Source organism: Rhamphochromis sp. 'chilingali' (assembly GCF_963969265.1).
Source record: "Rhamphochromis sp. 'chilingali' genome assembly, chromosome: 11".
Lineage (NCBI taxonomy): Eukaryota > Metazoa > Chordata > Actinopteri > Cichliformes > Cichlidae > Rhamphochromis > Rhamphochromis sp. 'chilingali'.
Window position 1 is genome coordinate 30,077,228 of NC_137938.1, and position 13,307 is coordinate 30,090,534.

A 13,307-nucleotide genomic window follows, 5' to 3' on the forward strand; every position below is an offset into this window, starting at 1 on the left:
AACAGGGAAGTAGATAAAAAGAAAAGCTAGTTAAAACAGACTAATATGGGATAAATATCTCTCTTTCTATTTCCTGTTAGTACTCTCACTGCAGTGTTTTGGATCAGCTGAGGGTTTTTCGTGAAACTTTTAGATGATCCGGATAATGAGGAATTACAGTTGAGTATTTCAGCCTCAACATAATAAATCCATGAACTAGTTTGTCAGCATTACTTTCAGACAGGATTTTTTGTTTAGTTTTGACAATGCTACGAAGATGAAAGAAGGCACTCCTGTATATTTGTTTTATGTGCACATTGAAGAACATATCCTCCTCATACAGCATGTTCTCAGCTCCTCCTGTAAATTACATCGTAAATTACATATCGTCCCTATAGTTTTACTGATTTGTGTCATCTGGCTTCACAAATAAATACAACTGGTTGTTATCTGCATGGCATTGGAAATGTATGCATTGTTTTCTAAAGATATTACCTGAGAGACCCATGTGTAAATTAAAAGGTATTGGTCCGAACTCAGGACCCTGTGGAACTCCATGACTAACTTTTATGCATGACAAAGAATCCTCATTTATAAAAACTAATTGACTTGATTATGTTTCAAATCAGTGCATTTTCTTTAATCTAAGTGGCATGCATGGTAGGTTTTGGTTAACAGTAATTAGTCTCACACTGATAAGAAATTAGCTTCGTTAAACTGATAATGTTAGATAAGTAAACATTGCTTCTCAAGCTGCGCCTCCCACATTTTGGAAGCACCAGAATGTTAAATTACCTTAACCTACGTGACAGTATTTTAAATTATAGCATTTTTGGTTTAACCTACTTACCTAACATCAGAGTGCCTCCATTCATATTTGATATACAGGTTATGTGGAAAGTATTCTTGCTTTTTTTGTTGTTGTTTGCTTTGTTTTCTTTTTTTGGAGGGTAATTGGGTAGTTGCGTCTGTGCTAACAGAAGTACATTTAAGTAGTTTTAAAAACTGATTTTAAAATTTTCATGCTCTTCAGTTTTCTTAATTTATTAGTCCCCGTTCTCCTCACTGTTGTCACTCGTCTCCACTCTCCTTATTTTCTCTCCTCTGTTTTATCTCCTTCTCTCTTCTTCTCTTGCTGTCACAGCTCGTTAGCGAGTGCCGCTGCTCCCTTGAGGTCGGCGGTTTTGATGTTTGTCTCTTTGTTTGTGTTTGTCCCTCATTCCTCTTCCTCCTCCGCTCTAAACCAATAAGCACCAGGAGGCAAAAAAAAGGAAAAATATCAGAAAACAACAAAAAACAAGCCTCTCTCTCTTCTACTCTCTCTCTTAATGACAGCTGTTGGCGTCAGATCAACGCCTTTGAGGTTTTCTATACTCAGAGCATGAGTGAAGGAAAGAAGAGTGATGTCTTATTATTTATTTTTCTTTTTGTAATCTTTAACCTTTTTTTTTTCTTGTTGACTGCAATATACTTTTATACGGTGTGACACAGTCTACCTCCTATTCATCTTCTATATTCACCCTGATTCCCTGAGGAGTTCCCCAAACTTCCAGTCACTCGTCTTCCACTGTCTCCTTTCTTAATACTTTTTCCCACAGTTTGAGCAGACTTCCGAATTGAGCCATTTACTGAATTTCTTAAAAATAGAAATAAGGAACACCTCGGCACGCAACCAAACTTGCTATAGGCTTCGCTAACAAGCTATAGCGCTTAAAAGAATATCTGGATGAATTTCAGTCCAAGTCGTTCCTGCACTTTTGCATGTTGGCTGGTAGCAGCAGAGTACATGTGTAATTGAGAGTTTATAAATACCATGTTGCATGACTCATAAAGCCAGAATGACAGCAGAAATACCATCAGTCATGTCATATTTGCAGAATGCACATCCCTTTTTAAAGTTGTGATTCTCTTCTTTTTTTAGTTTGTCTGTTATTTCTATGACCACTAATTGCTATCCCCAGAAAATATTGAGATCTTTAGCAAAAACACTCAGTGGTCTGACAGGTAGGCAGGATAGTCAGACTTATCTAGAAGAGAATACAAAGTAATAATCTATCAGCTCTTTTCTAACTACAGTTGTAATTGAAGTTATTGAAAACAGAAATCATACATTCAAATAAGCCATTAAAGCAATCTGTTAGCAAAGGTACTTACATTTAACTTAGAACTGTCATTTTTTTGTTGATCATATAGTCTTCTGAGTCAAAATTAAATTTCCCCTTTCATGTGGAACATTTGACTGACACATGCCAACTGTTCATAATGTAAATGAAGTCATATAAGGATGTTATTATCTATAAAGTTACGAGGTTACATCCCGCAAAACATGAGGAGGAATAAAAGTAACATTTTAAATGCAAACAGAAATCCCCACAAGCTGAAAAAGTTACACTGTGATGGGACGTTAGAGACTATTCTATAACTATTTCTTACTGCAAAGTTAAAAAAATATTTATACTAAAATATTTGGTATGAAAAAAGGAAGGTTAGCCCTGTAGTACACTGGTAACCTGTCCAGGAAGTACCCCACCCCTCACTCTAGGCCCACTTGACCCTAATTTTGATTAATATAAGAAAACAAATAAATTGAAAACAGAAGTTTCACTTTATTTTCTGTTGATTAATTTATGGTTCATTTTCATTTGAGCACCTTCATAAACCCTATAAATTCTTTTTCTCTGGGAGCGCTCCATATTTTGAGGCTTGTGTCTGAAAATCTGCTTTGCTTTCTAATTTTTATTGAAAGTAGTTCAGTCAGTCAGTTAAAATAGCTGTTTTATTTATTTTTCTCTTTTTTTATTGTTTTGTCTTTTTTATGTGGCCTTATTCCTGGAAATGTCTAGATTTAGTATTTTACCCCCCTCAGACTGATCCCGTGAGGTTCTGAAAGACGCTGAACACTGGCTTAAGAGATGCTAAGATTGCAAAAAGCTGTACAAATCTTTAACCTTTTTTTCTTGCTGACGCTTTATCCCCACTTTTTTTGTCTCGCCAGAGACTCCCCGTAGTAATCAACAAACACTCCTCGGCCCTATACCACTTGGGGGTCCAAAGGCTCAGATAAAGAAAACCAGCCGTGTTGGCTTAAACATCCCTTAAACCTTCCTAACAGGCACGTTGGTAAGGGTGAGATTAACTAAACCCCCAGATCTGATCCATGCTGAATCAGCTCTGTGAGCGTAAAAGAGGGAGATCAGGGTGAAATGTTTGTAAATATTTATCATATGTCCATAATAACTGCATCTTTCTACCTCTAATAACTCGGTTGTTAAGTTCTAGTCATATTTGGTGGTTAGATATAACTAAACCTTAATTAGATTGTTTTCAGTGTTTGCTCTGTTGTTGCTCTTTTGTGATTTGCTTTTTATAGATTATAGCTCAGTATCTTAAAAAGTAACAATTGCAGTTCAGTGGCTGCACTGAATTGCGATGTTTGCATTTCTGTAATTACAGTTATTAGAAGACATGCGGGCGTTTGATTCACTGTTTCCTGAAACAAGAGAAATACCTTGTGTCACTTACTTTCTCTTACTGCTTTGTCTCTATTGTGAGAGCAGCAGAATCCAACACTTTGGTAGACAAACATTAGCACTGCCATCTGCCCTCCTAATGTTATCTTTAAGAGTGCTATGTTGCAATATTTTTAATGTGCTTCTATTTATATTTTGTTGAACATTTTTGTAATTACATTATCACATATGTTCACAGAACTCAAAGCAATCATTACTGTAAAATATAAAAAAGATTTCCGTGAATAACTGTTTTCTCTGACCAGTTTTTTTAACTTAGTCCAATTTTGCAATTTTTTACTTGCTGCCCAAACCTTTCTAGTTTCAGGTCTGTTCAAGTTATCAGTCAGTCGCCTTTTGAAAAATGACAGTTGGCAAAGCGACAAATCTGTCGTTCATTTGTCATCAAACTGTTGATTTATTTTTCCTGGAAAATAATATGCTGGTGAATAGTGAGCACGGACTTCTAGCCCATACTGATTTGCAGTCCTCGCCGTTGTCCATTATGTAATGCATAAAAGTTGTTTTATCTATCTTGTGTTTTATTGCACAAACACTGGCTTGCATGAGCTGATTCACATTCTTCTACAGTGAACATGTCCATGTTTCCAAAATGGCAAATGAGTCATTTTCATTATCATCTTATTGCAAGCTATGCAGATTTTAGGCTCATTTTCCTCTGATGCATTTTGGTGTTTTTTCAGTCAGATTCCTTCCCATGTTATATGGAGATCAGATACATTGTTTATATGCATGTGTAGAGCATGTGTGTACATGTTAGGCAGATTAAAAAGTGTGCGTGTGTGTGTAATGCTAACTGAAGGTGAAAAAAATCAAACTCCTGAAAGCTCCAATCTCAAGTTTGATTAGCTGTAAACAGAACTCAAGGTTTTATCCTCTAAAATGCAGCAAAGCAGCCGTCACCTTGGCTTCAGCTGTGTGTGTGTGTGTGTGTGTGTGTGTGTGTGTGTGTGTGTGTGTGTGTGTGTGTGTGTGTGTGTGTGTGTGTGTGTGTGTGTGTTGTACATTATGACCACAGTTTGTTGTTGAAGCTGACAGATGTTGAAGCACCGGTGACCTTCATTCCAGACATAAACTGTAGGTCACTCAAACACAATTACCAGGGACTAAGCGCACATACGTACACACACGCCAACGCTTTCCTTTGCTGAATAGTTCCTGCATTTGTTTCAGCTTGATTTGGTGTTTGTTGTAATATAACCTAAGGTAGAGTTGAGGTGACGGGGGAAGGGCGGGTTTAGATTACCTCTCTTTACCCCCTCCTCTCCAACCTAAAGCTGATTAGGTGCAGCAGCTTTTGTCACCCGTCGTGTTTTCTGGGTAAATTTGGTCCTACTAGTGTAAAAAAACTGCCGAACTAAGATCATCTTGTAATGAGATCAAGGGGCTTTTTTAAAATTCTGCTGAGTCTGGCGTTTCAGTCTCGCGTCGCCCCTGGGTTTAGTACACATGCACAACTACCTACTACTGCAGTGAAGTTGAGCTAATGAGGTATGTGTGAATGTGAGTGATTGTTCATGTAATTTTACATTGTACTGAATGGAGGTGATGGTTATGATGGTTAGGATTGGATGGATCTGGGACACAAAGGTTCCTGATTTGCAGTCCAAAGTCAAGCCATCAGAGTGTGTAACAATTCTACTAAATGAAGCTTAGCCTGTTTGCTAAGTTGAGTTTGTTGCTGCATTTAGATACCACACTTCAGTCACTGCAACACAGCTTTAATCATAGCAGTGTTTAAGCCCTCAGCGAGCTGCTTATTCTTCTCTCCTTGCTGCCTTTAATGCAGTCTCTGAGTCCCCTGAGGTGGTAAGTTTGTATCACCCTTTCACAACAGGAAACCATATTGGCTTCCTGACCTTAGCTCAGCAGGGAGTGGGGGGACAATGAGGTCAAAGCCCAGAAAAACCAAAATTAATGTTGAACGTGTTTGTCATATTTATACATACAATTGTAACACACCTTTCCGTATTAGACCTTCCATCTGGTCTTTAGCAAAATATTCATCATCTGCTGGTAGCAGTGCACATACCTATTGTTCTAGGTTTTCCTACTAACAGACGAAACCATTGCCTCAAACTAATAAACATGAAACAGTGTGTTTTAAAGATGTGTCCTGTAGGAGAGCCCCAGAAATCTGAGTTTTTCCCCCTTTATACTTGAAAATTGTTTGCAGGCCTTGATTATTCTCCAGACAGACTGTTAAGATGCTCCACGATGATTTGCAAGCAAAACAAAAATGCAAAAATCCCATGCTTTTGCCCTTTCCTGTGCATCATCTTTAGGGACCACTGTACACAGTTTATAAGCAAACAGTGTTTAATGCTCTATCGCAGTTCCTCATCTCCAGGCCAATGCTATGTTTACATTTTATGAAATTAAAACTATACCAATATTTATTACTTGTGAAAACATTATTTTTATAGTTTTGTATCAGTTAAATTGTCACTTACACTCATTTGTTATGTACGCCTGTTCAACTGCATCTAATGACCCAATCACGTGGAAGAAATTCAGTGCATCTAGACATGTAGACAGAGAGGAAAAAAAACACCAGAATGTGGAAGAAAAGTGATTTAATTGACTTTACAGTTTTTCTCAGTCGCTTTGGTGCGTTTCTCAGATCAGAATTGAAATTCTCATAACTATTAGTTCAACCTCCACAACACTCAGTCATTTGTGCACATCATAGTAGCAATTTCTCCTCTCTCTGAACAAACTGCAAATGATTTTGGACATGAATCAGTTGCTTCCATACATTTCCCTGCTGCTTTCTGACATTTCCATTTGCTTATGTCATGTCAGTCAAAAGTAATCATACCTATGGATGCTGAATAGTCGTTCCCAATAAAACTAATATTCATACATCCATTGCTTGAGTCATCACACACAAAATTGTTGAACTAGTTATCACATGCCAAATATTGGCCATCTGTCAAGCAAATCCTATACCTTTCTGTATCATTGTTCCTGGAAATGTCTCCGAAATTGAACAATTGATCTCGGGTGAATTACAGCTGTCACTCATGAGGAGGCGTGTGAAAGTTTAGTTGTAACCAATGACAAACAACTTGTTCACTGTCAATTATGGATGAATCCTGTGAATCCCCAATTGGCAAGCATATATAAACTGCGCAGGAGCTAGTGTGTACCATTTCTACACTTCTGTGACACAAAATGGAAGGTCAGCACCGTGGAAGAGGGGTGAGGATGCGGGGAGGAAGGGGAAGGGGAAGAGGGAGAAGAGGCAGATATAGGCGGATTCCTAATGAAATAAGGGCTACAATTGTGGACCATGTTGTCAATCACGGCCTCACCATGGAGGAGGCTGGTCGAAGGGTGCAACCCAATATTGGAAGAACTACTGTCAGTTCAATCATTCAAACATTCCGTAGGGAAAACAGGTATGCAAACAGTAATGCACTGTACTGTACTGTGCCATCTCAGACACATCACATGTTACTGTACTGTATTTGCAATTTCACAAAAAGTTTACTCTGCACCACATAGGATTGTAAGACAACCTCGCGGAGGCGGAAGAGGGCCCCTTTTTACCCCACAGCAAGAAGAAGCCATTTGTGCAATGGTCATTGCAAACAATGCAATAAAGCTGAGAGACATACAAAGCGCTGTCATAGAGAATTACACGGTATTTGGCAATATTGAATCTGTTTCAATTTCAACAATTGACAGAGTACTCAAGAAAAATGAAATCCACATGAGCAAATGGCCCTGCTAGCAGCCATGGATGCAGCATGTGACGACATCACAGCAGGGTCCTGCAGAGGATGGATTCGCCACTCCAGGAGATACTTTCCTCGCTGCATTGCAAGGGATAACATCTGTTGTGATGTAGATGAAAATATGTGGCCAGACAGACAGGAACGTCTGGATGTGTCAGAATGATTTACTGTACTGTTACATGTGCTGTTTATTGTTCACATTAGTGCACAGCTCTACCAAATGGGTGATTTTATGTTTACATGTATTCTACAGTGCACAAGTGACTGTAGCATATTTTTCTTTTGCACAATTCTGTAGGATTACAAACACTTCTACACAATGGAAATGTGAAACGTACGTATTCAGTGTCTCAGTTACTCCCAAGACTCCCATAACATCTACAGTGACTTTACTGCACATTTCAGATGGCTGTACAGGTAGGCCATAGTGCTGTCGTCAGCATTTTCAGGTGTCACCAATTGTTTTTGCAATGGGAAACACTGAAATTATAAACTGTCATAGTGGAAACATGACAATGCCATTTGACTATCTTGTTCATAAAGATGGTGTCAAGACTTTTCATTTTGATGGCACTGACAGTTTCATTGACATGGATACTTGCTTTTGAGGTATGGATAATCAATTCTGTGCATGTGACGTGCTTTTGCAGGCTATCCACTAGGTTTTGCAGTTTGCACTAATTGTTTTGGGAAATGCACTAACTGCTGTGCAAATGTTAATGGTGTTCTGAGAAACGCACCAAAGCGACTGAGAAAAACTGTAAATGCAGCATGGTTGTTGGTGCCAGATGGGCTGGTCGGAGTATTTCAGAGACCTGTGATCGAATGGGATTTTCACATATCCAGTCATTGGAAGTTCTGTGGGTGAAAATGGTTCTAACTGATTCGAACAGATAAGAAAGCAACATCAACTCACATAACAAACAGACAGACAGACAGACAGACAGACAGACAGACAGACAGACAGACAGACAGACAGATAGATAGATAGATAGATAGATAGATAGATAGATAGATAGATAGATAGATAGATAGATAGATAGATAGATAGATAGATAGATAGATAGCCTCCACAGTCAACAGATCTTCTTCAGATCAGAGCACCTTGAAAATGTGGTAGAAAAGGAGATTCACATCATTGATGTGCTGAGTAAATATTACGGATCATATCAATATAGAAATATCTCAGGAGGTTCTAGCACCTTGCTAGAATCTATATCGAAAAGTCAGATATTAATATTTACAGAACTTATTATTACATGAATAACAGTTATAGCACACAATAACAGGAGAAGATGGATGTATCTATTCATTAAGTCCTCTTTTGAAGCCTCAAGATGAGCATATTTGCTTTTGCTAAAAAAAAGAACCCAAAAAAACATATGTGATGAGAAGGGACAGCCTGACTTTGCCCATTAACTAATTAGTTGTGAGTGACAGCCCGTTATTGAATGAGTTTGTGGTTTCATACCACAGATAACCTTTGATTTTTAAACATGGTATGACCAAGATTTGGAAAATAGACTTAATTCTTCTTCACTATGACCCAAAATGAGTGACTGAGCCTATAACATCAGTGTTTACAGTGATTAAGATTCACATCGATTTCCATTGCATCGAAAGTCTCTTTGGAACCACAGCTGTCACCATCTGTCACAACCTGGAAGATGCATATGTCTGGAGGGTCTAATGTCTTTGGACCCTCCAATTGCTCAGTCATGCAGCAGACTAATATTTAATTTTTACACTGTAAATTTAGCTTTCGGTTATTTGTATTCGAATTTGTCATTTTAGGATGCGTTTTACCGATTACTGGGGAAACCTTACTCCAAAATCTACCATCACATATCAGGCTTAATGTTTTCTGTCATGTTGGAATAAATACATGGCTCTACTCAAGATTTCTGGGTACTGCAGCCAGCTGAATTTCAAATATCCACAGTATCTCTTGCAGGCATCTGAGGCCACAACATGTGATATTTTCTAATGTGGTTGTAAAACGAAATGAAACTTCCTCCAAATATGAGTTTAGTCCTTCAGAGTGTCAACCTGCAGTCACTGCTCAGGGACGACTTTCCCCTCCGGTCCACCTCACAAGGAGCAGAGATCTGACCTTAATCTCAATTTGGGCCTCCTGCTAGGCTGCGAATTAAATCAGCTCTATCCCCTAGCATGTGCGTGTGTGTGTGTTCATATGTGTGTGTATGTGTTAAGAGGGCAACACCATATGGCCAGACTGATCATTAGGGAGGCTGCCGGAGGCAAAAACCGCTGGAGCTACTCTCCTTACACACATTTACACACACTCACATTTACACACACACACTAACTCGCTCGCTGAGTGTCACAACACATCGTGCTTGGAGGCTGTGACGGACCAGTGCACTTAAGCTTTTTCCTCGCACACAAACGAGCACACACACTCTCCAGTGTCGTAATGAAGGTCCTCCATGTCTCCACAGATGGTGTTTGTCTCCTAAAGTCTCATTGGTGCCGGTAAACAGAGAGCTAGCCGGACCAAGACAGACCTGCCTCTGGGCCCTGAACATACATCTGTGTGTGTATGTGTTTGCCATGTTTACCATGTCCCTATGTGTGTGTGTGCTGGCATTTCTTCAGTTCATCAGGAAAGTAGAGGGAAAGCCAACAGAGGAAAGACAAGGAAAGGAAAGAGACTAGAGAATGAGATGGAAAAGCAACAGAAAGATGAAAGAAGTGAAGGGAAAGAGGGATGAAAGTAGATTATCAAAACAAGTGGACAAAAAGCCTAAAGAACAGACGGAAGTAGGAGGAGAATAAAAGATTTGGGAGGAAGATACATGAAGGAGAGTTAAGGAAGGAAGAAAAGACTGTGGCAAGAAAAAATAATCAAAGGAAGAAAACAGGACTGCATAGCAAAGCTGAAAGAAACGGTAGGCTAGAGGGATGGAGGCACATGGAGAAAGCAGGAAAGAAAGAAAACTAAAGAGCCGTCAATGTGAGAAGAGAAGAAGGAGAGGGGGAAATTAGTCAAGTTGGATGTATACACTGTGGTTCGTGTAAACTCATCTTCAAAAACTGGTCACCAAAGCATTTAAGGCAAAGATGCAAGTCACCGAAAAAAGTGTATTCACATTATAAGAAAATGGAAATCTACATTTTTTTCCATAATTTAAAAACTGCTGTTTCAGTTATTTTATGTTTGATTAAACGGTTGATAAGCTGTCATGAGTCCTACGAATGTCACCAAGAGTGGGTCTCCTCCATTTACTGGGAAGTCAGTATCGCCTCATTGACTGAAGGTTATTTTACTCTGCTGAGCAGAATCATTAATATGTTTTCAGCTTAGAATAACATCAAGATTCGGCATTTGGGAGCCGGAGTAGTAACATGGATTAATCCACTTGACCCTAGATATTAAATATAATTTTCTTTTTTTAATGTAGAACTCAACACAACAGGTCTCATTCACCCAATGTTTTTATCTAAGTGCTTTCTTTCTAACTTTAACTCTCCAATGAATGAATCACAAGCAGATCTGGGTTCAGTCTGTTTCAGGGAGACTGGAGCAGCCAGGGATCGAACTACCAACCTTCCAATTAGCAGATAATCTGCTATACTTCCTTAATTAAAACTAGCCAATATAAAGTTTCTGTTTTGGACTTTACTTGCATTACATGACATCATTTTCACTTTTACAAGCTTTTTGATTGGGGTTAGACATCAAAGCAGTTAGCAAGACATAGAAAAATATTGTGGCATCAGTTCAAAGAATCATTTTTAATACTTAGAGAACTTATGGAAAAAACTGTGTATTTACAACACACATTGAAATAAAAGCCAACCATAGTTTTAGTCTGCAAAATCACTGAACATGTGATTGAAAATATTAGTAGAAATAGTAAAGGTAAAAACTACAAAAGGGTGTTTCGCTTTGCTTTCATTATTTTAGGACAAACATGGGGTTGGTGGGATGAAGGAGTCAGCTGGGGACAAGGTGAGAGGCAGTTGATTTGCTGTGGCGACCCTTAAAGGGAGCAACTGAAAGAGGACTTTGCTTTTGTTATTCTCCTTCTGGAAAATCCTTTTGTCCCTGTGACATTTGTCGGGTAAATCCACCAAGAACAACGCATGATGCCGTTAAAGAACAGTGCTCTCAGAAGTTTGCCACTTTCTGTTGCGACCAGTCCTTCAGGAGCAGAAAAAAAAGCAGGAAGGAGACCAAAGATTGCAGGAAGAGATGGGATCAAATGGCAGACAATAGAGAAATGAAGAAATGACAGTTTGTAACCGTGTCAGAGTTGAAAGTGAGTCGATGTCCCAAGTGAGCTGCTGTTCTTGAGGCGTTGTTTAGTAGTGAGGGTAACTGAAGTGAGAGTGAGCGGTACTGCAGACATCATAACTGGCTGCTGTGGTGAGCGGAAAAAGCTGCAGACTGAACAGTCAGTGTACATTCAGGCCATCACCTGTGGTCATGACTGAAAATATGTGGTTGCAAATAATATATGAAATTAGTTTCCTTATGTGGGTTCCCACCACATATCTGAAGTCTTTACTCTTTCTCTGAGTAGAGCAACAGCTACATTTTTGACAGCAGAGGTGAGAGAGTGGCATCTGATCAGGATGCATTTTCAGTACCTTTCACTGGACCCTCGGGCCGACTAAAGGCCGACTCGTGTCCGACTCATCTGTTCTGGAAACACAATGGAAAATGTGTGAGAGTTTCAGTATACAAGAAGTGTGTCTATTCATACTATCCAATTTAAATGGACCTAAATCTTAAATAGTCACAACAGAATAACCCAAGTTTCTGCTGTAACAAAAAGCACATCTTACTTTAATTCTGAGCCTTTCTGTAGGTCTCTAGAAAATTAATTGCGTGATGGGGAAACGACTGTTTGTGTGAGGAGATTTTGAGGAGGCCAAGGTATTAATAACCCCAACTGTAAGAGAAATACCTGATTCTACTGAAGAATTTGACCAGAAAGCTTATATTATGGCTTCTTACAAAACCTCATTTTATTATAATTCTGTGTGCAGAGGATTAAGGGTTTTCTCAATCCACAGTTTGAGTCTTACCTCAATTTTTGGTTCACATTTTTGGTTAACTTTTTTTATTTTTTAATGGGGCATAGATAAGAAAAAAATGGGAGACATTTTTACCACAGTGATAATCACTTGACTGTGACTGATCTTTAAAAATTAGAGCTTTCATCAGACTAGCACCACAGGAAGAGCATTTGCATAACATGAGACGCTGGTCATTAGTGTTGCAATTTTAGTATCACATCTATACACTTATATGTAATTATGATAACTTAATATTTTATAAAATGTCAAAAGATTCTTTATTTATGCCCCCGTTACCAGGCGAAATTTTAGTTTTAGAAAGCCCAACTCGTACTCTACCAAAGCAAAAATGCAACACAACAATGATGCATTCAACTGATATGAGTGATAGTAGCATATACAACTCTTCACCAGATGTGCTGGATTTTGCAGCCTTCTTATTTCAATAAAATTAAACAGTCCTTTTTGGAAGCAACAGGAACATCATCCTCCTCCTACCTTTGTCTCCAGAGCTAAGCAGTATGATCGGATAAATCAGTTTCGTAGAAAAGATTTAAAAAAACTGACAAGTGCTTAATGTCTTCCATCCAGGTGCTAATGCCAAGCTGCGCTACCAGATCACATCAGGAAACACCATGGGCACCTTCGACGTGGAACCTGAAGTGGGCACCATCTTTGTGGCTCAACCTCTTGACTATGAGATGGAGCAGCGCTACGAGCTCCGGCTGGTGGCCTCAGACGGGAAGTGGGAGAACGAGACACTGGTGGTCGTTCAGGTGGTAAATCGCAACGATGAGGCACCAGTTTTTAGCCAGACCGAGTATCACGCTGCTGTGATGGAAGAACTCACCCAGCTTCCTGTTTTCATCCTAGAGGTTAGCGAATCTGTTTGTGTCGTATTAAAAGTTACTTAAAGGACTCTTATTAGTCATTTTAGATCGGATTATGTTCACTATAATCAACTCAGTTGTGATTTTAAAACACTGACATTAGAATAGACAATGCG

At 39.0% G+C, this 13,307-nt stretch overlaps 1 protein-coding gene across 1 annotated transcript in view; it reads left to right on the forward strand.

Moving 5' to 3' along the window:
• Positions 1 to 13,307, forward strand: part of LOC308405199 (neural-cadherin) — a 142,982-nt gene that overhangs the window by 92,717 nt on the left and 36,958 nt on the right. The window contains exon 17 of the mRNA XM_080895663.1: positions 12,893 to 13,176. Coding sequence (XP_080751789.1) covers positions 12,893 to 13,176 — 284 coding nt within the window. The remainder of the gene's footprint in view (positions 1 to 12,892; positions 13,177 to 13,307) is intronic.